The sequence below is a fragment of the Gymnoscopelus braueri genome (genome assembly GCF_963280865.1).
Source record: "Gymnoscopelus braueri genome assembly, chromosome: 5".
Classification (NCBI taxonomy): domain Eukaryota; kingdom Metazoa; phylum Chordata; class Actinopteri; order Myctophiformes; family Myctophidae; genus Gymnoscopelus; species Gymnoscopelus braueri.
The window spans coordinates 31,869,768-31,890,048 of record NC_137606.1 but is presented as its reverse complement, the minus strand read 5'-3'; the positions used below and the strand labels follow the sequence as shown (position 1 = coordinate 31,890,048).

The 20,281-nt window shown below is 40.9% G+C and overlaps 1 protein-coding gene across 3 annotated transcripts in view; it reads left to right on the top strand.

Moving 5' to 3' along the window:
• Nucleotides 1–26: 26 nt before the first annotated feature.
• Nucleotides 27–20,281, top strand: part of gosr1 (golgi SNAP receptor complex member 1) — a gene marked incomplete at its 5' end in the record, with an annotated part of 45,569 nt that continues 25,314 nt past the window's right edge. The window contains 6 exons of one of the 3 annotated variants that reach the window (XM_080427967.1): nucleotides 27–57; nucleotides 1,841–1,952; nucleotides 3,943–4,030; nucleotides 4,694–4,801; nucleotides 5,356–5,447; nucleotides 17,112–17,186. In XM_080427967.1, coding sequence (XP_080284093.1) covers nucleotides 27–57; nucleotides 1,841–1,952; nucleotides 3,943–4,030; nucleotides 4,694–4,801; nucleotides 5,356–5,447; nucleotides 17,112–17,186 — 506 coding nt within the window. The other 2 variants (XM_080427966.1, XM_080427968.1) reach the window with 2 other exon arrangements.

Genomic DNA, 20,281 nt, shown 5'->3' with positions numbered 1-20,281 from the left:
GCTGGTGACGTCATTGGACAACAAAGATGGCAGCAGGGAGCAGCAACTACTGGGAAGGTGAGGTGTCTTTACTTAGTCCATGACTAACGACAGCGCAGTGGTTCCTGCTAATAATGGCTCTACTAAGTCCATAACTAACGACAGCACAGTGGAAGCTGGCAATAATGTCTCTACTAAGCCCAGAACTAACCACAGCACAGTGGAAGCTGGTAATAATGGAAGGTGAGGTGTCTTTACTGAGTCCATAACTAACGGCAGCACAGTGGAAGCTGGTAATAATGACAGCAGAGCTGTTTTTTAAGGTAAAACCTTTCATCAGCGCCAGGGATAATAAAGGGCGACGAACTTGAGTGACTCAAACCACAGTTGTCACCGTATTATTATTCGCTAGCAACAAGCTAACGCAACGATTCAGAAGAGCAAGGCAACGCTACTATAACTACTGGCCAGCTGAGTTTAGTACTGCTTGTGTCAATAGCAGATTTACAAGCTCTTGAGATGCCCCTTGTGAGCTCGACTCCGTCGTTTGACGAGATCTAAATCATGCTGTTGTTTGCAATCAGTGTTTGTTTGACCAGTGGACACCAGTGGTGTAAAAGTAGCTATACGTACATTTACTCAAGTACTGTATTTCAGTACGATTCTGTATGTTTTACTTTATTGTCTGGAGTATTTCCATTTTCCAGTACTTTTACTTCTACTCCACTACATCTCAGAGGCAAATATTGTACTTTTACTCCCACTATAATTATTTGAGAACTTAAGTTACTAGTTACTTTGTAGATTTAGATTATTATTACAACATACATAACCACTCTTCAGCCCTATATACAGGATATGGCCATTTGAAAATAGCAGATCTACAAGCTCACTGTGAGGTTCTATTTTCAAAAGATTTTTATACATATGAAAACTTGTGAAATGGGACATTCTGCATAATGGGTACTTTCTACTTTTGGTACTTAAAATACATTTTGATACCAATACTTTTGTACTTTTACTCAAGTACATTTTGAATTCCGGACTTTTACTTGTAACAGTATTTCTACATTGCAGTATTGATACTTTACTTATATAAAAACTTTGAGTACTTTTTCCATCACTGGTGAACACTCCTACAGTAGCAAAGTGTTTACCTGTATATCTATTATCAACACACATAGCTAATAACACATTATATTAAAACTAGTTACGGTAAGCTGACAGGTGGTATTGACAAGCACTGTAATCACCTGGAACAGTTTGTCAGCTCTGATGATGAACAAACTGTGAATTTAAAAAAGCCATTGATTTGCTTCTGAAAGTGTTAGAGTAAGTCCCACGAGCTATGAGTTAAGATTATGCTGCACATATCGACCAGGCTGAACTAGGTGACTGAGTTAACACATCCTAGTGTTGCGACCACTTAAACAAAGTTGTGAACAATCAGAATCAAGACTACACTTCTTAGTCCCATTAACCATATACTCTGTGTGTGTGTGTGTGTGTGTGTGTGTGTGTGTGTGTGTGTGTGTGTGTGTGTGTGTGTGTGTGTGTGTGTGTGTGTGTGTGTGTGTGTGTGTGTGTGTGTGTGTGTGTGTATATATATATATATATATATATATATATATATATATATATATATATATATATATATATATTATGTATATATATATATTTCTTATTTATATATAAAACAAAACAAACAAACAAAAAATATATATATATATAAATCAAATATTTCTATCTATCAAAAAAGAGCTCACCAAGTACAATTCAAGTCAGGTCCGTTTGAGGTTCTCATTGTTTAAGCTCAAATAAAATGGCATTGATAAAAGTTGCTTGTGTGCGTTTGTTCCAGATCTGCGGAAGCAGGCCAGGCAGTTGGAGAACGAGTTGGACCTGAAGTTGGTCTCTTTCAGTAAACTCTGCACCAGCTACAGCAGCTCCAGGGATGGACGTCGAGGAGAAACGTAAGGCCTGCTGCCTGGTTTAAACCACACTGCGTATATTATTGGATTACATTTTGATCTAGTCGTGTGTCCTGGAAAACAATTTCCTCACACACACACACACACACACACACACACACACACACACACACACACACACACACACACATACACACACACACACACACACACACACACATAGATAGATTATGTCTTGATTTAACATGTACTGTATCATGGACACTGCCTTAACCCCCTCAGACAGGGCTGAACCGGCACTATGACACCTGGTTGTGTGTGTGTGTTTGTTTTGGGATTCATGCACAGACACAAAGACCTAAATATATTACTATGTATTCCTGAATGTTATATTCACTTCAGTAGAAAAAAGAAACCAATAACATCCATAGCAACTCATACTCAATTTCATCCAATCAGGAGATGAGAAACAACATTTTATCAGCTTCAATTTGATAGTTTTCCAGTTTTGTATGTCCATTTTGTTTGTTTCATCCCTTCCAAATTCACTTGTTTATCCTACTGTGTGTATCCTGTATGAGTTCTTTCTCCTGATTTGATGAAATTGGTATTCCGACTTGAAAATGCATTATCTCACTAAATAGATTGAGAGCGAATTCACACGGATCCGGACCCACTTGCCAGATGTTGCGTTTAGTGTGAACAAGTGCGTACCGTACCTGGGAACGGAACAGGGATCTATTCCCCGGTGCGAATTCCTCAACTCCTACAACTCCAATTGCTTGTCAGTGTGGGGGGGTCCCCAGTTCAAATATGATTCTTTTGGGGGGTCACGGCCTGAAAAGGTTGAGAACCACTGGTCTGGAGTACGATTCATGTGTACTCGGGTATGGTACGCATCAGGTGTGAAACCCATCCGTACCAAAAGACAGAAGTTTAGTTGACTGCTATTTATATTACCATATATTATATATCATATCATGCATATCATTTATTTTACCTGGGTTACACTTTGTGATAGTTCTACTACTTGAATGTTGACATGAAATGATAATCCTGCTAGTGTTTCAGTAGCGCGGGTGTGAAACAAATACACCATGTCGTGACAGTGAGCTCGGCGCTGGTTGAAAAGCTATGCCAGAGGCTGGTCATAAGATACCAAGGACACATAAATGTTGTCACTGTTGTGCGACAGAGTTGTTCAGTTTGAACGTTGGCTGCGCAGCGATTAACACAAACAGTCAGTGCACACACTGCTTTGGTTGTGTATTGGCTCTCTGTTAATCTTATAATTCAAGACAATGACGTAAGGATGGAACACAGTCAAACTTTTATTATTCTGTCTAACTCTGTCAAGTTATTCTTCTTCTGTCACATGACATTCTCTATCTCCCAAAGTCCCACAGTCCACACAGCGTGGACAAAAAAGTTTAAGCCAGCTTTTGTAGCTTGTCACGCAGCGATATATGTTGGCCATCGGTTTATAGCTTCATGTCGCTGGCTTCCATTGAAAATGACCTGTCTTTCTTGTCTATGACTTAGTTGTCTCTTTGTCGCTGCTAGTGTGACTGCAGCATAACGATAATTGAGGCTACAGCACACAATATCCAGAACATTTCATGTTTGTTTGCATATTTGTTGTTTCTGACATTGTTGCAACTTTGCAAAAGATGGTATGACATTAACATTCTTATTTCACCGTACATTTCAATTATGGTCTCAAACAGGAATTTTATAACTCACAGTTTTAAAACATTTTTAAAAAGTCTGGCCTCGCCAGCATATGTGTCGATGAAATGAAATTTGTCCCTGAGCAAGACTCTTAACCCCTAATTGCTCACAGGCCCTCATTGGAAACAAGCCCGCAAGGACTTTCATGAACGTCCTGTTAAAAGGAATTATCCTAAAGTGGGAGAACTACTGATTTAGAAGGCATTTGTAGAATCTGCCTCAGGTCTTAATGGGTTAAAATCTGCCATCACCATCTTAACTTTCTCATCTTCACTCTTACATTATTTTCTCTCTCCTCCAGGTCAGACACTACCCCCTTGCTCAACAACTCAACCCAGGACAGGATGTTTGACACCATGTCAGTAGAGATTGAACAGCTGTTGGCTAAAGTAAGACTATTTATTGCTTTATAGAATTTTGAAAACAACCCAAAAAAGCAGTTACCAAGCATATTCCATATTGAACTAATCATACTTACTTCAACATGACAGTGAAATTAGTGTGTGTGTGTGTGTGTGTGTGTGTGTGTTTATCCTTTATGTGTTATCTGTGTGTGCTAAATGTATCCTTGAATGTAGGCTGGGCATACTGTATATAGCATGCTTCAATATGATAGACATTCTAATGAACAAAGTGAAAAATCCAATGCCAATAAATGTTCCCATGAAAAAGTTCCTACACATAAACCTGTGTCATGTAAAAGTCTGATTTCATAGAGGTACGGCATGTTGTTGAAATGCAATGAAATTACAGCAGTTAAAAGTGAACTTGACAACATCGAGACGTATGAAATAAAAGCATTCGGTATAGCCTATAGTAAAGCTTTTAAGTCACACTGGCCAGCTCTACTTGAGATGTCTGGAGTGTCTGCAAGTAGGATCATGTTTGTGTGTGAGTGTGTTTTAAATCATATGGCTATGCCATTGTTCTGTCTTGTCATGCATGAGATGTTGTTGTGTCTAAGCTTCTGTACGTATGGGTCTGTGTTTCTTATCTGCAGGGCTCCCACCTGGCTTTAAATTGTTTTGAACATTTCCCCCTCTCTTCCACAGCTCACTGCAGTAAACGACAAGATGGCAGAGTATACCAGCACCCCTGGCGCGGCATCTCTCAACGCAGCTCTCATGCATACACTCCAGAGACACAGAGACATCTTACAGGTCTGTGTCGCATTTCCTTTCATCTCCCCTTTCCTTTCTTTCACTCCCTGCACCCAGGATTCCCTGTTACAAGTTGAAGTCTAAAGTTGGTCCCTGTCAAATTTAAACAATTTACAATTTAGGCATATAGCAGATGCTCTTATCCAGAGTGACTTACTATAATCACATACATAGAATGCATATACTGTAGTATACTGACAGTGTAGTGCCTCAAGAAACGAGGATACCAAGTAAACCATGAACCTAGCATCTGCCTAAACAATATGCTAAATAACAATCTGAACATTGAAACTATAGGATACTATAGGTAAACAATGAACATAGCATCTGTCTAAATAACAGCCTATCTAAATGACATTCTTTACATTTGTGGTCAAGAAAAACAAACCTGAGAAACAAAACATGAGAACGAATGACCAAGACATGTCTGCATAGTAGCCATATCTTGGTCAGTCGCTAACATCAATCAAGAGAGAAGTTGGCTTGAAGGGGTACAAGGAGAGTGAATTTTGTAAATGTCTAAAAATAAAATCCCTAATTTTTACCCTCCCTAGGACTATACTCACGAATTCCACAAAACCAAAGGCAACTTCTTGGCCATCCGAGAAAGGGAAGACCTACTAGGATCTGTCAGAAAAGACATTGAGTGAGTACCTGTGCATGCATGTACGTGCAACCTATTACTTCAGTCCTTACCACAAAGAAAGAAATGGGGTACTTATAAACATATAGGGTGGATTCGGTGAAACTGAGGGCTGTCGATGAATATTCCAAATTCGAACATAAATGGCTTCTCGTGTGGCCCTCTGTTTGGTAATGATAGCAGAAGGTACTTGGTCGCAGAGAGTGATTTGCACTCCAAGCTATCTAAAAAGCCTCTTTGGAAATGCTTCCTATTTTGGTCGGTATTTGGCATCATGGTTTCGTTATCATTTCCTGTTTCATGTAAAGGAAAAGGTAATTGTTGAACTTGTTTATCATAGCACAGCTCACTTGGAATAACATACAGATGAGGAATTATTCATTTGATCTAGCTCCAAGCAAGTGCGTTTTCAGCACCAACCACAGCACATAGAGAGAAAGTTACTGACAATTGTGGCCTGTCAAGAGCAATGAAAAAGTGTGTCAAGTGCATGTGAAGGTGGTATCTTTGCACGAGCGTGTCTGAAGTTTCAAGCTAATCACTGAAAAAATGACATTGCCAAGCGTTAGCCGTTTCTGTACTTTGAGGGCACAGTAATTCCAGCTACTGTTCATTGTCTCCGGCATGGCGAGAGAGTATGTTTTACCCCCTGTCCGTCCATCCGTGTGTCCGTGTGTGTGTCTGTGTGTGTGTCCGTGTGTCCGTCTGTCACCAGCTAATCTCCGGCACCGTTGGCCCGGTCGCTCCGAAACTGTGCACACACACTCCCTGGATGCCAATTCAGAACTTCTGCCCCAAATCTTTCACATGGGCCTGTTATAGCGCCACCAGGAGGCCGATTTGTGCAAAACCCATTTTTTATATTACTCCTACAAATTTTATCCAAACGTCATGCAAATCAGTACACAGTATCACTATAGTCATGTGATCAACACGGATCTGCCCAATTTCCCATATTCTATCCTCATTGCCTAAGGTTGGCTTCCAAAGTTTGCAGGATTGGTCCGTTTTGAACAAAATGCCTCAAAGTATACACACAGCTTGCGATTTCCGTGAAATTTCACACGCACATTCCCACTAAGCCGAGGAAGAAATGCCACCCTTCTCACATTGGCCTGTTATAGCGCCACCAGCAGGTCTAATTTAGCAAAACACATTTTTGGAACAAAATGCCTCAAATCATGAATGCAGTGTCAATGCAAGAATAAATGATACGGTTGGCACCCTTTTAACATTGGCCTATTATAGCGCCACCAGGAGGCCAGAATAACGTACCTGACCTGGCGGAGACCTGTGCTCCGAGGAGCACTTTTTCTAGTTTTATTTATTTCCTAGAAGAATAATTGAACCGTGACCCCTTCTAGACTGGGCAAAACCTATAACAATTCGATAAAAGGGTGTACCAAACTTTTCTCAGTTGATTCTTATGTGTTTTTTCCCGCAGAATCCAATTATTGTGCATAATTAATTAGATAATTAGCATATTTGACACATGGGCGGAAATAACAGGGAAAACCCTATAACAATTTGATAAAAGGGTTTACCAAACTTTTCTCAGTTGATTCTTATCTGTTTTTTCCTGTAGAATCCATTTCTGCCATGTACATTTTTGTATTGTGCATAATTAATTAGACAATTAGCATATTTGACACATGGGTGGAAATAACAGGGCAAACCCTATAGCAATTTGATAAAAGGGTTTACCAAACCTTTCTCAGTTGATCCTAATGCATTTTTCCTGTAGAATCCATTTCTGCAATATACATTTTTGTATTGTGCATATTTAATTGGATAATTATCCTATTTGACACATGAGCGGATATAGTTGTACAATAAATTTGTGTGGATCATTTGGCAATAGGCAGATACGTTTTTAGATTTGCAGAGCAAATATGCAAACTAGGCAATGAGTGTCTTATATATTCCGACAGCAAACACATTTGTGAGATAATAGTTACGCATAACAGACAGATTAACTGACAAGTTGATCTGTTCTTATTAAAAGTCATCTGAGTAATCACTCTCTCTGTCTGATGTACTGTATCTGGATCACTACTGGGTACAAAATCACTGTCACTCTCTGATGAGGAAGAAGGCATTTCTGAAGCAGATGTAAGATCATGTTCAGGTTTTCTGCTCAGGCTTGGTGGAAACTGTTTGCAAGTGAACCAAACTGGGACAAGACTATTTTATCAAATCGTTGTAGGATTTTCCCTGTTATTTCCACCCATTTGTCAAATAGGCTAACTATCTAATTAATTATGCACAATACAAACATGTATATTGCAGAAATGGATTCTACAGGAAAAAACACATAAGAATCAACTGAGAAAAGTTTGGTATACCCTTTTATCGAATTGTTATAGGTTTTGCCCATTCTATTCCTCCTGGCACTGCTCCTAGAAATGATGCTGCCCATTAACTCTCTGGCTGCTAAGAACGAGTTATCACAAGTATTTTTCTGAATGCCCTGACTGCCAAGAACGAGTTATCACGAGTTTAAAAAAAGATTAAAAAAAATAATAACTTTTTATTGATTAAAATGTTTCATGTTCAGAACCCAAGATATCGTGATCTGAAGATTTGATCATAATGGAGATAAATATTCTGTGATTACTTGAAAAAGGTAAGAAAATCTGAAAAATCGCTGGCAGTGGGCAAACGCGGCCAGAAATAAGTCTGGCAGTGAGAGAGTTAAAATGGAGAAGATTCATGGCCTCTTTGACCCTGTGCTAGAAAGATGGTTCTGTCCTCACATTGACTGGCTATGGGTGAGGGTATTGAAATGAGTTTGGGATTTCCATGGACCATGACTCTTGTCTGTTTTTAATGGCTTATTGATTCTTAAGACACAGCCGTGTGCGTAAGGAAGACCACTGCAGGCTCCCTATTGATTCTCCACTACCAACCACCCTTCTTGTATGCAGATAGCCTGCCACTGGCTCAAGCCGTCACCCATGTTCTATGGTCCTACCAAGGTCCTACCAAGGTCCTACCCTACGTCAATAAGTCCTCCAGTGAACCACTAATAGTGGAAGATTTAATAGATGATGCTTCCTCTGTAGATTGGGGCATGGTATTGTAAAGTCATGCTCACACACTGTGGCATGAATGTGTTGATCTAGGTAAAGTAGCCCTTAAGATGGGAGGATTCTGGGTGGCACAGAGGTAATACACTTGTTCACCACCGTGGCGCAGAGGTGGAAGTGGTGTCTACTAGTTTGCCGAGCACCTGTTCAGTGGGCAGGGGAACTGGGGAAGAAAATACCTCTGTGTGCATTCCACATGCCCGGTGAAACTCCTCGCTTTCAGGTGAAAAGAAGTGGCTGGCGACTCGTATATGCGTATGAGGAGGCGTGTGGTTGTCTATACCCTGCCCAAGCCATCAGTGGAGGTTAGCAGCACTCTAAAGCGTTGATGTAACTTGCTGTTACTAGTAATAATAATAATAATAACAATAATTCATTATATAATGGCTTGTGTAAAACAAAGGGATTAATAGGGTGAAAAACATGTATTATATACAGTAGCTTAAAAGGCTTGGCAGCAAGACCTGCAGTACCTATTAGACTATATACATATATATAGTTACTGTATCTCTACAATACTAGTTAATCTGTATATTCACACCTTACTTCAACATGTTTTACAACAAGGTATCAGAATATTACAGTCAATGTCATAGCAGACCCTTTCACTGCTTACTGTATGACCTTTAGTTTGCAATTTTTGTGGAGTGACAGACCTGTTGAAGAATAGCTACCGGTATCTAAAGTTGGACACAAGTTACACACACACACACACACACACACACACACACACACACACACACACACACACACACACACACACACACACACACACACACACACAAACAAGACTTGGTGAATTATAGTATAGATGGTGAAAAACTGCACAAAATATACTGGCCCTCATTTATCAACGCGGTGCAGACCAAATAATGGGCGTACGGCGAGATCACCGCAACTTTCGGCATTTATCAATATATCCTGACGTTGGATTCATCCTACCGTAGGCTGAGATCTCACGTCTGGTAGAGACCAGTTGTTGACTTTGGCTGCGCCCGTTTATTCCATTGTAGACCTGCGGAGCAGCATTGTCTGACTGGCATCTGGACACATAATCCACTCCAAAATGTGTATATCTACACTAATAAATAATCGCTGTGAAAATATATCATTTTATAAACTACCGTAAATTTCGGACTATAAGCCGCGACTTTTTCCCCATTTTTCCACCCTGCGGCTTATATAACGGTGCGGCTTATCTATGGATTTTTACAGCTAACGGCCACTAGGGGACCTCCTAAATCTATGGATTTTACACCCGCGGCTTATAGTCCAGTGCGGCTTATATATGTACAAATCATTCAATTTAGCTGCTGCGGCTTATATTCAGGTGCGGCTTATATTCAGGTGCGGCTTATAGTGCGAAAATTACGGTAATTTAAACAAACTGCTTTAACAGTCATTCGGTTAAGCTTGCAGATCTAGCTGCATTGGCTGTTTGAAAATAGCAGATCTACAAGCTCACAACAGGTCGCATCGCGACGCGTTGTGAGCTTGTAGATCTGCTATTTTCAAAATATACGAGCGCATCAGCGCTTCTGCGTGAGAATTTTCGGGAGTCCCGACCATCTTTTCATGGACAGTGAGGTCTACAAACTTAGAGTAGCTTGTCTTATGTTATGGAGTTATGTCATAGAGAGTTATGTAGGCTACACAACCTGGCTGGGTTAAGGATATAAACCCGACGCTCCAATATTAACGTGGCGGCACGGGATCACTGCATTCCGCCCGAGTCTCATGACTGCTTTATTTAGTGTAACTCGAACACGCACTGTTCGGTATGGGTTAAATAAATGGGTATACAAACGTATTCCATTCATGGCGATGTGACCGCTACGCTACGGATTACATGAAAGACATTATCAAAGCTCCGACCTGATATACGCTAGGATCGGCTGTATAGGATCCTTTGATAAATGTGACTTCGACGTTGGTGTACGGCCGAATATATGGGAAAATATAAGACGTTTTTTACGCTCCATTGATAAATGAGGGCCACTGTATCTGTGTAAATAAATTTCAAATTGGTTCAGGGTAGAGCTCTTCACGGGTCCAGAATTATGTTCCCAAACATGAACACAAAATTTAAAACCCGTGAAAGTTGATCTGAGATCCGATTAATTCCAAGAATATTTTCAAATAACGGAACCGGGCCCCAATAGACCCGTGAAGTTTGGTCCAAATGGACAAAAAAAAAAGACTAATTGGAGCCCTGAGGTAAAATAATCTGAACCAACCCGCACCCGAGTGTCCATGATAAAACATGGACCTGGACCGGTACAGGTCTCTGGTTCTGGTGGACCCGGGAAGACCTCCCAGTTCAGGGCCATCATGTTTGAGGAGTAGTTGGTAAATACTGGACAGGTGGTCCATAATTTAGCAGTCAACCCTTTGTAATAACAATCGCTCCATCAGATGATTTCCTGGCCTGGGGTGTTAACTGCCTGGCCTGCTGTGGTGCCATCCAACCACAGAAAGAACATCCAATCAGTCAGGCAGGCAAAACTTTTTTTTATTGCACCCCAACAGATGAATGGAGGCAAAATCTACTGTTTGGCTGAGTTTGTACAGCTCTTTTTGAACTTGCAGCTGCATAATTCCTTGGAAAAAAGCATTTTGCCACTGATTATTCAGGACGTACAGCATAACCTTTGCTATACTTTTTCTTCCAACTATACACACATGGGGTCGCCAGCTGCTTCTTTTCACTTGACAGTGAGGAGTTTCACCGGGAGGTTATAACACGTTCTGAGGAACACAACTTCCCCCCGGATCCTGCTCCCTGCTGAACAGGAGCCCTGACTAACCTGCAGGAGTTGCTAGTGCAGCAATAGAGAACGCCCTCACCTGCCGGCTTCCCACACACGTGAACATGGCCAATACGCTCTGTGCATAACTGTAGTTCCCCTTTCCAGAAGGTGGCATACCTGTTTCCTGTTCAGTTCCCCATAGCTTCATTTGACTTGCTCAGCAGCAGATTTGAACCGGAAATACATACAAAGTTATCGTGTGTTTCCAGTTCAAATCTGCTGCTGAGCCAATCAAACAAAGCTATGGGAAACTGATCCGGAACAGGAAATGTTTGACACTTTCTGGAAAAGAGAACTACAGTTATGACATAATCATCAATTAAGTGAAACAATACACATAAGGTCAAAGTGACCCACCTAGCTAAATAGACAGGGATCCTTCATCACAACTGGTATGAGGACTGTTGCACTTGTCTGTTACAGTATTGTTTTGAGGGTATACTGTATAATATTGAACCAAGCCCTGCATGTACTATAGTAGCGCAACCAGTCTTAGAAAACTTCAATAATTCATATTGTCAAGGAGCCACCACTGATTCTACTAATAGGCCCAGCGATGGTGAGTCTAATGCATAGCAATAAGCCAGTGTTGCTGACCATACCATCGGCCTAATGATGACTAATGAGCAAGTGGCAACGAGGGAGCCCCCTAAGCTCACAGGTGTTGTGGTCATGGTCTAGTGGAGAGGTATTGTATTCACACTGTATAAAGCATAAAACTATTTCCTTGACATTCAGCTTTTCCGTAAGTCAAAGAAAGGAATTGAAATAACAGTGAAACTGTGAACACTGCCACTGCTTGAACACCTGACTAGAATGCTTGACATTGGAAGATTTTTCAAAGGCTTGATCTGTTGCTCCCTCATCAATGTAGCTGCTTGCTTAGAGCATTAGGACTTTGGGCTGACTTTGGGACAAGGGCAGTATTGGTAAACTACAATAGCACGATATTTGCCTCCTCAACTATAAGAGGAATGGGAACATAAAAATGGTTTCGTCAAATTTATCTGTCCACAGTAAAAAAAAATATGCTTTTATGATTGATGTACAGCCTACAGCAGCGGTGCCCACACTTTTTTAGCTTGACAACTACTTTTAAAATGACCAGCTCAACAAGATGTACCCCAAAAAATGATTATCCAATTGCTGAAAAATTGTACCTGAGGGGGCTTTGGAATAGCCCTTCAAAATGGATATAGGGAGGAGCCTTCCTCCCATTCTGTATGGAAGTGATAGGGTTCTTTGCCTCGCACAGTTTTATATAACTTTATAATACAACTGACGTTTGCGAGCAACACTCTTGAAAACAAAGCGTTGCATTGCCTACTATAGAAGCTGTGAAGGTAGCTGACAGGCCCTTCTTGATGTCAATCTATCAAGTCACCTTAATCCAAGTAGCAGATACCAAAAAGAGGAGTTTTGTGATTTTTGTTTATAATTCTTTTTTTGATATTTTAATTATAATTGTTTATCGCCATGCAGTGATGAGCAGGCAGTTCTTTTGAATTTGGTTACACATCTCCATTTTGAGTGCGCTCATTTTCTTCTGTACATAAGAATATTATTTGATAGTGCATGCCATAATAGAATAGTACAGATTGAAAGGTATCGGTACCCTACATCAGTGTTCACAGGCCCCTATTGGCGCACAATAGGGGTGATACACAATGATGCTTATTGCTGACAATGGATACCATACAACCAATGCATCGTCATATCGAGCAAACACGCCAAAGCGGCCACGTGAAATTATCACTTCCCCTTTCATGTTAAATACAGACGTACAGGGTTGCTATGAATGGAACTCTTATGTGTTGTGTCATCTGATGACTTAAGTAGAAATAGGAACAGTTATTTGTGTAAAGGCAGTAAGAGTTTTTGCTCATTGCATTTATAGTCTTTCCTACACTGCAAAAACTACAATTCTAATGGAATGGAATCTGGATAAACTGGGATTGAATTCTCCCAATGAATTGACGACACACTACAGGCTTAGAGTTTGGTGCAGCATTGTCTTTGGACTGGCAATCAGCCAGCCCATCACTGCTGTTGAAGTCAATGAAACCTGGCTGGATCGACTGGGCTTGAGTTTGGTTCAATAGTTTATGTTTGGCCTTGCACCTGACACCTGAGATATTGTTAAATGTTACTGAACATTATAATTTGCTTTCTACTCTGCAGATTTAGTTTAAGTTTGGCATGCAAGGTATGCTCCTCGACTCGGGTACTAAATGCCCATGCTGCAGTGATGTCTACTGTTAACTGAGGTACTGTAGCTAGAGGGCAGCATTGTTCTCTAGGATTCAGTTTTCCTTTTGGTAAAGCACCCAGGCATTCAATGCTACTACCCGCCTTGACTACAGAAGCTGCCTAAATACCTGCACTGAGCTCAGAACTACAGCTGCCAGTACTGTGATGCTAAATGACAGCTAGTCCGTGATTTACATTGGCGCCCTTTTGAATAAACCTCCCTCAAACAATAGGAGTGCCAGCAATACTTACACTTGCTAGGGCAGTTGCCACTCTGGCTGCCCGGCTAACTACTGAATATTATTTACCATGTTCGTTTTTGATTCGGTTGGGATGGTTGTGTGCGGTCGGTTGTTGATGGGGTTGGTGGTATATGAGTGTTTGTATGCTGTATCGTTTGAACGATTCGTTGCTCTTTTTTCCTCCTACCCCCTTTTTCTTGCTCTAGTCGAACAGGAGGGTGGGGCTATGTTAAATGGTCAGAATTCCAGCAGGGCATATGAGGAGGCAGCTGCTAAGGATGCTGAGTGTAAAGCGTTGCATCCAGCAGGAGGAGAGATGTGGAATTGTGAATGAGAGTAGATGTAGAATGACTGTCTCAGTGGCTGATGGCTCAGACGTAGATCATTCTGTCTTATTTTCTGCCGCCTTATTAACATGAAATTGCATGGAGCCATGAATATTCGGATGTAATCAATGCAATGTCACATACATAATAGAGATGGTGAGGAACAGGGTACCATTCATTATTTATTAAACATTCCCGACTGCCCATTCTGTAGCTGTTAATTCTTTGTTTTTTTTAAATAAGTGCACATTCATGTAGCTTGTTTTTTTTTTAAACGGATTGATTCTTGCTGCTGGATTTATTTATTTTTACTCAACCCCTTAGATCAGGGGAGACAGACACAGAAATGTGGTGGGTCCTGTACTCGTCTCCTCTCTTTCTCTTCTTCTCTGTTCCTTTTCTCATCCTCCATGCAGCTCATATTTATTATTTATGCTGGTCTAAATGCTTTTGTGTAAGGGAGGTTGCTGGAGCAAGAGAGAATAAGGAACAAAGAGGGTTGGAGGTTTTAGAATTTTAGAATTCTGAATGACACATTTCTACTATTCTTAAAGGGCAAGACCACTTTGGTAGAGGTTTGGGTTGTGTAGTTACCTTGCCATGATGTAACTCCAAAGATGGGTAAGAAATCTAAATTAATTGCTCCATTTATTAGAAATTGATAATTCAAAATATGCTCCTCATTGACTTACATTGTATGGGGAAACAGCTCTCAAAGTCAGTCTTTTAGCCTGTAAACGAACACAAACAAAGCTGATTCAGACAATATAGAACATTGTCTTTTTAATAGAAATGTCAACTTCCTGTTGATTTTACTATTTGAAGATCCGGATCCGGATCCACAGATCCAGTCCGGGTTTTCTTCCTAATGAAAATAGCAAAATCAACAGGAAGCTGACATTTTTATAATAAAAAAAAAAACAGTACTGGGTTTGGTGATGTTCTATATTGTCTGAATCAACTTTGTTTATGTTCATTTACATGCTAAAAGAGTGACTTTGAGAGCTGTTTCACCGTACAATGTAAGCCAATTAGGTGCATATTTTGAATTATCAATTTCTAATCAATGGAGCAATTATTTTTGATTTCTTGTCCATTGGAGTTACATCATGGCAAGTTTACTACACAACCCAAACCTCTACCAAAGCGGTCTTGCCCTTTAAGGATTGATAAGCGAATAATCAAACTTTTGGGGATAGTAACACTTAAAGTGTGGGCACCATGTAATTTACCTTACAAAAATGTTGACACAGGTCTAAAAAAACAACCTAAGTATGACAACTATATATATTTTTTATTTTTTTATTTTATACATTTGAGGTTTATCATCTACAGCGGCCATTTTGGGAAATATCTTCGGAATGCTGCGATGGTCGTTCTCCGAGGTGGTGGGAGGGACTTTCGGAAGTGTGGCCACTGGGCACCTCCTCCTTCTGACAGCTCTCAACATAGACCCTTTCAGTGTATAGTTGCATTGGCAAATATTTTCACAACTATTACACAATTAAATTGAGACAAAGTAGAGCCCATTTACTCTTCCTTTAACTTACTACCAGGTGCTTTTGCAACTTTTTATAATTGAATGAATATTTGAATAATAAAATAGTCAAGCATGTCCCTAGTTGGATTGTGGCTCTAGTGTGTTTAATACATTTTATTGTATACGGATCCTTCTAAAAAATATTGAATATCGTGGAAAAGTTCATTTCCTTCCGTAATATAATTTAAAAAGTGAAACGTTCATATATTCTAGATTCATTGCGCATAAAGTGAAATATTCAAAACCTTTTTTGTTTTAATCTTGATGATTATGCATACAGCTCAATATTTGAATATTACATGAGACCACTCAAAAAAAAGATTTATAATACATAAATGTCTTTATTTATGCACTCAATACTTGGTCTGGACTACTTTTGAACAATAATTTAATCAATGCGGCATGGCATGGAGGTGATCAGCCTGTGGCACTGTTGAGGTGTTATGGAAGCCCAGGTTTGCTTTGATAGCAGCCGAAAGCTCATTTGTATTGTGTAGTGTCTCTCACCTTCCTCTGACAATACAACATAGATTCTCTGTGGGGTTCAGGTCAGGCCAGTTGGCTGGTCAGTTAAGCACAGTAATACCATGGTCAGTACACCAATTACTGCTAGTTTTGCCACTGTGGCAGTTGCCAAGTCCCGCTGGAAAAGGAAGTCAGCAGGTTTCTATATGTTGGCATATAATAGAGATCCAGAGCCACAGAGCCGACCGCCAAGCCCAAATATGGTCATGATGTGCATATATGGGACCGACCGACTTAAAGCTCGGCATCGGCAAGGACTGAAGGGAGTGCGGTGCCCGCCGTGGAGTGGTTCGGATATTCGGTTGAGCAGACCCACCGATCCAACCGATATACCCATATATGGGCATGCCAATATATGGGTATATACTGATGACATCAGGGATCTCCATGGACATGAAAGTGACAAGAACTGATGGATACAGAGATCTCCATATATGGACATAAAAGGAACGCAGACAGACGCGTACAACGGGTACTCTGACAAAGCCCCCAACACTATGACTCAGACATATTGGCGGTGAGACGTAGATTTGAGGGCCCGGACCTCTAATAAAGTTAAAAGGACGGCAGTGGCTCAGGCCTCTGGGAACTGGAAGGTTCCCGGTACGATCCCTGGCTCCTCCTGTTATCATGTCAAAGTGTCCTTGAGCTAGACACTGAATCCTGCAATCTGCTCCTGATGAGCAGATTGATGCTTTGCCAGGTTGCCCCCATTGTCGGTATGTGAAGGTGTGTATGTGAGGCATACGTTGTAAAGCACTTTGAGTGGTTGGAAGACTAGAAAAGCACTTAATAAATCTATTTACCTTTTATACTTTCAAACCAGCTAATAGAGCCCATGTTTGTTTGTTAATCATTGTGTTATATCAAACATGTCTTCCCTAGGACATACAAGAGTGGCTCTGGAGTAAACAACAGAAGAACGGAGCTGTTCCTGAAGGAGCATGAACACCTGAGAAAGTAAGTTCCAACACTCCTACGTTTGTTCCATCTTCATATATTGACTTGATTAAAGCTACAAACCATACGGCATATACACATTAAAACTACAGCAAATATAGCGGAACATCTACTTTCTCGCAACCTTAAGGCGGTTACACACCGGCGAATATACGTAAAATTCGGACTCGTTCCGCTTTTTCGCTTCGCTTTTTCGCTTCTCTTTTTCACTTTTTCGCGCCATGTAAGCTTCCATTGACTTTATAAGGTTTAAAAAAAAAACGTATTATTCGCATGAAAAAAACGCCCCGGTGTGTAAGGACCTTTAGTTCTTATCCAGCAGAGTGAATATGGCATAGACTCAACTGACATAAATATATTATTTTCTGAAGTGATGAAACTAGACACTAAATTGGCATACAATGATGTAAATATTGATTGTGATATGACAGTATGCTCACAGTAACTGCTGTGTCAGCTGTTACCAATGTGGCCCCACAACCAGGTGAAGGTCAATAGCGGAGGAAATACATTGTGGACATTATTTTGCTTCATCCTCAATTGTTTCTAACCATTCCACGATTTGTGGCAATCTAAATAAACTAAAGTAGTATGAAGAGTGTCACCAATCACGGCAACGGTGCAAGTTATATTGTGTTCCCATACTCTGCCATACAAATGGATAAAAGTGCTATTTAAAACGAATGCCTTTTTTCCTCTGGCTTGGGGCTTGATGGAATGCCCAACGCGTTTACTTCACCGGGGTATTCATTTGGTCAGTGTACCTTAAGTGTTTTTCTTTTCTCTCAATCTTTCAAACCATGAGTTGGCTTTTTTCTGGGTCTGTTAGTGATTGAAAGTAGACCATAGGTGGTAGGTCCAGTTCTCCAGTGCCGTGTACCCTCTCTTGGCAAAGCAGCTGCCACCAGTAATAAAGCTATCAAGGCTTTTGCAATGCTGGGATTACTCATCTTGATGAGGGCTGCTCAGTCATTTGGAATAACCCATTGCCTCCTCTGTTGCTGCTACTTGCTTGGTAAGCACTGGCAATGAAAGTCTCTCTCTCTCTCGCTCTCTCTCTCTCTCTCTGCCTCACTCTCTCGCTCTTCCTAGCACCCTGCTCTATTTACCACCCACACCCACTCTCTAGCCCCCTGTCCTCTCTACCACCCCTGCGCAATCTCTCTCTAGCCCCCCCTACTCTGTCTACACACTTTCTTTGTTTTTCTCTAGTGACCACCTATGGGAAGTTGTGTTTTTTCTTTATCTTTTTTAAGCTGCACTTTCAGTCTAGAGGTCGTTTTTTCCCCCACAGTGTATATGTATATAATCCTGCAGTTAACGACATGGTAATAAATCCTAAAGGTCAAAGCATCACAGTTTGCCCTTTCTTTTATTTCCTAGGTATTCTTGTAAGCCTTGGCTGGTCAGTCATATTAAATTAATAGTTGATGATGCATACCCTCATACTGTAGTTTTACCCTCATAGCTTCATTTGGCTTTCTCCCAATATGAACAGCATGTGATGTTGAAATTCTAGCTGTCATTATTTGCGTACCTGTGTGTGTGTGTGTGTGTGTGTGTGTGTGTGTGTGAGAGGCGTTCTACAGTATGTGTGAAGTAAAGCTGGATGTCAGCAGGGGGCACACACCAGAAATAAACCACCCAGCAGTGTTCATCATGGCTGACACTGAATGGCCTTGAAGAGCCTCATCAGAGTCAATAAATAGGGCATGAGAACTATCAACCAGTCTGAGCGATCCCCCTTTGAAATTGGTTCAACATTTATTTTCTGCCGCAGACTGAAAGGAGTAATGCCTTATGATTTCAATATTAAAGTTGAAACCAATTTTTTCCTAGATGTGACACATAACGACTGAGTTTCCACTTGTAATCTCATTTATGTTAAGAAAAGTAAGTGTATTATATTCCAGTGGTTTTCAAACTTTTGGCGCAGAAGGCACACCAAAATCTTAAGGGCAGGTACACACTGTAGGACTTTTAAAGTGGTCGGGGGTCCTCTCTCTCTCTCTCTCTCTCTCTCGCTCTCGCTCTCTCTGAAACAAGTCAACCAGCTTAAATGTGCGCAATGAAACTCAGTAACAGCGTTGCCATGTCCGCTTATTATAAGCGACTTTGGGCTTGTTTTTCTGTAGAGTTGCTTGTAAATATTGGTTGTTGCGGGGTGCGTTTTTTGGGCTTATTTGTGTAGTTGCTTATTTGGCCTTGTTTCCTAATGTTGTTTAAACCAGTGGTTTAAACAACACATAATATATGTATTTGTCCGCAGACCCCACTTCTGAAAATATGTTGTGCCATCATAGACCCCCATACAAGATTTGTGTGGATTTGGAAAATATTCCACAATTTTCTCAAGATTTTTCTTTGAAAATAGCTGCGACGCGTTGTGAACTTGTAGATCGGCTATTTTCAAATATCCAATGTATTTGTAAATAGGTTTAAAGTGCTCAAGTGGCCTTTTCTTGGGCTTGTTTTCATAGACCTGGTTGCTTATTTCTCTCGCAACATCTGGCAACGCTGTTCAGACACAGCGTGTGTCACACGCATGCTGCACTGTCTCACAGACACACACACACACACACAGAGCTCGCTCTCTGTCTCTATCTCTCTCTCTCTCTGTACAATTCCTCTAAAATAAACAGCCCACCAGGCTCGCTCACTCTCTCATTTTGTTTTATAATGTTAACTTAATACAGGACTGGACGGTAATATTGCGGTAGGGACTGTTTGTTGTGGTCAGATCCAGTGACGCTCCCCTAGCCACAGTGGCTGTAATGTGCTCTCATTGGCTGTAGCGTGCATCTCCTCGCAGACCCTTTCATACTGTATGATACTGTCCGATCTTCTGTCTGCGACAGGGCCGAATAACTAACCAGATAGATATTTGAAACGGTCGCAAAGCCATCCCAGAGCGGATGATCGTGGCCAGATCGTGTCGCTGTGACTTTCACACACAGCGAGCATTATCTCGCCGATCAAAGGCCGATCTGCGTCAGATCGGGAGGTTTTGTCGGCGAGCGCCAAAAAAGGTCGCAGACAGCATTATCGGACCAAATGTCCTGCAGTGTGTACCTGCCTTAAGGCAAACCTATATT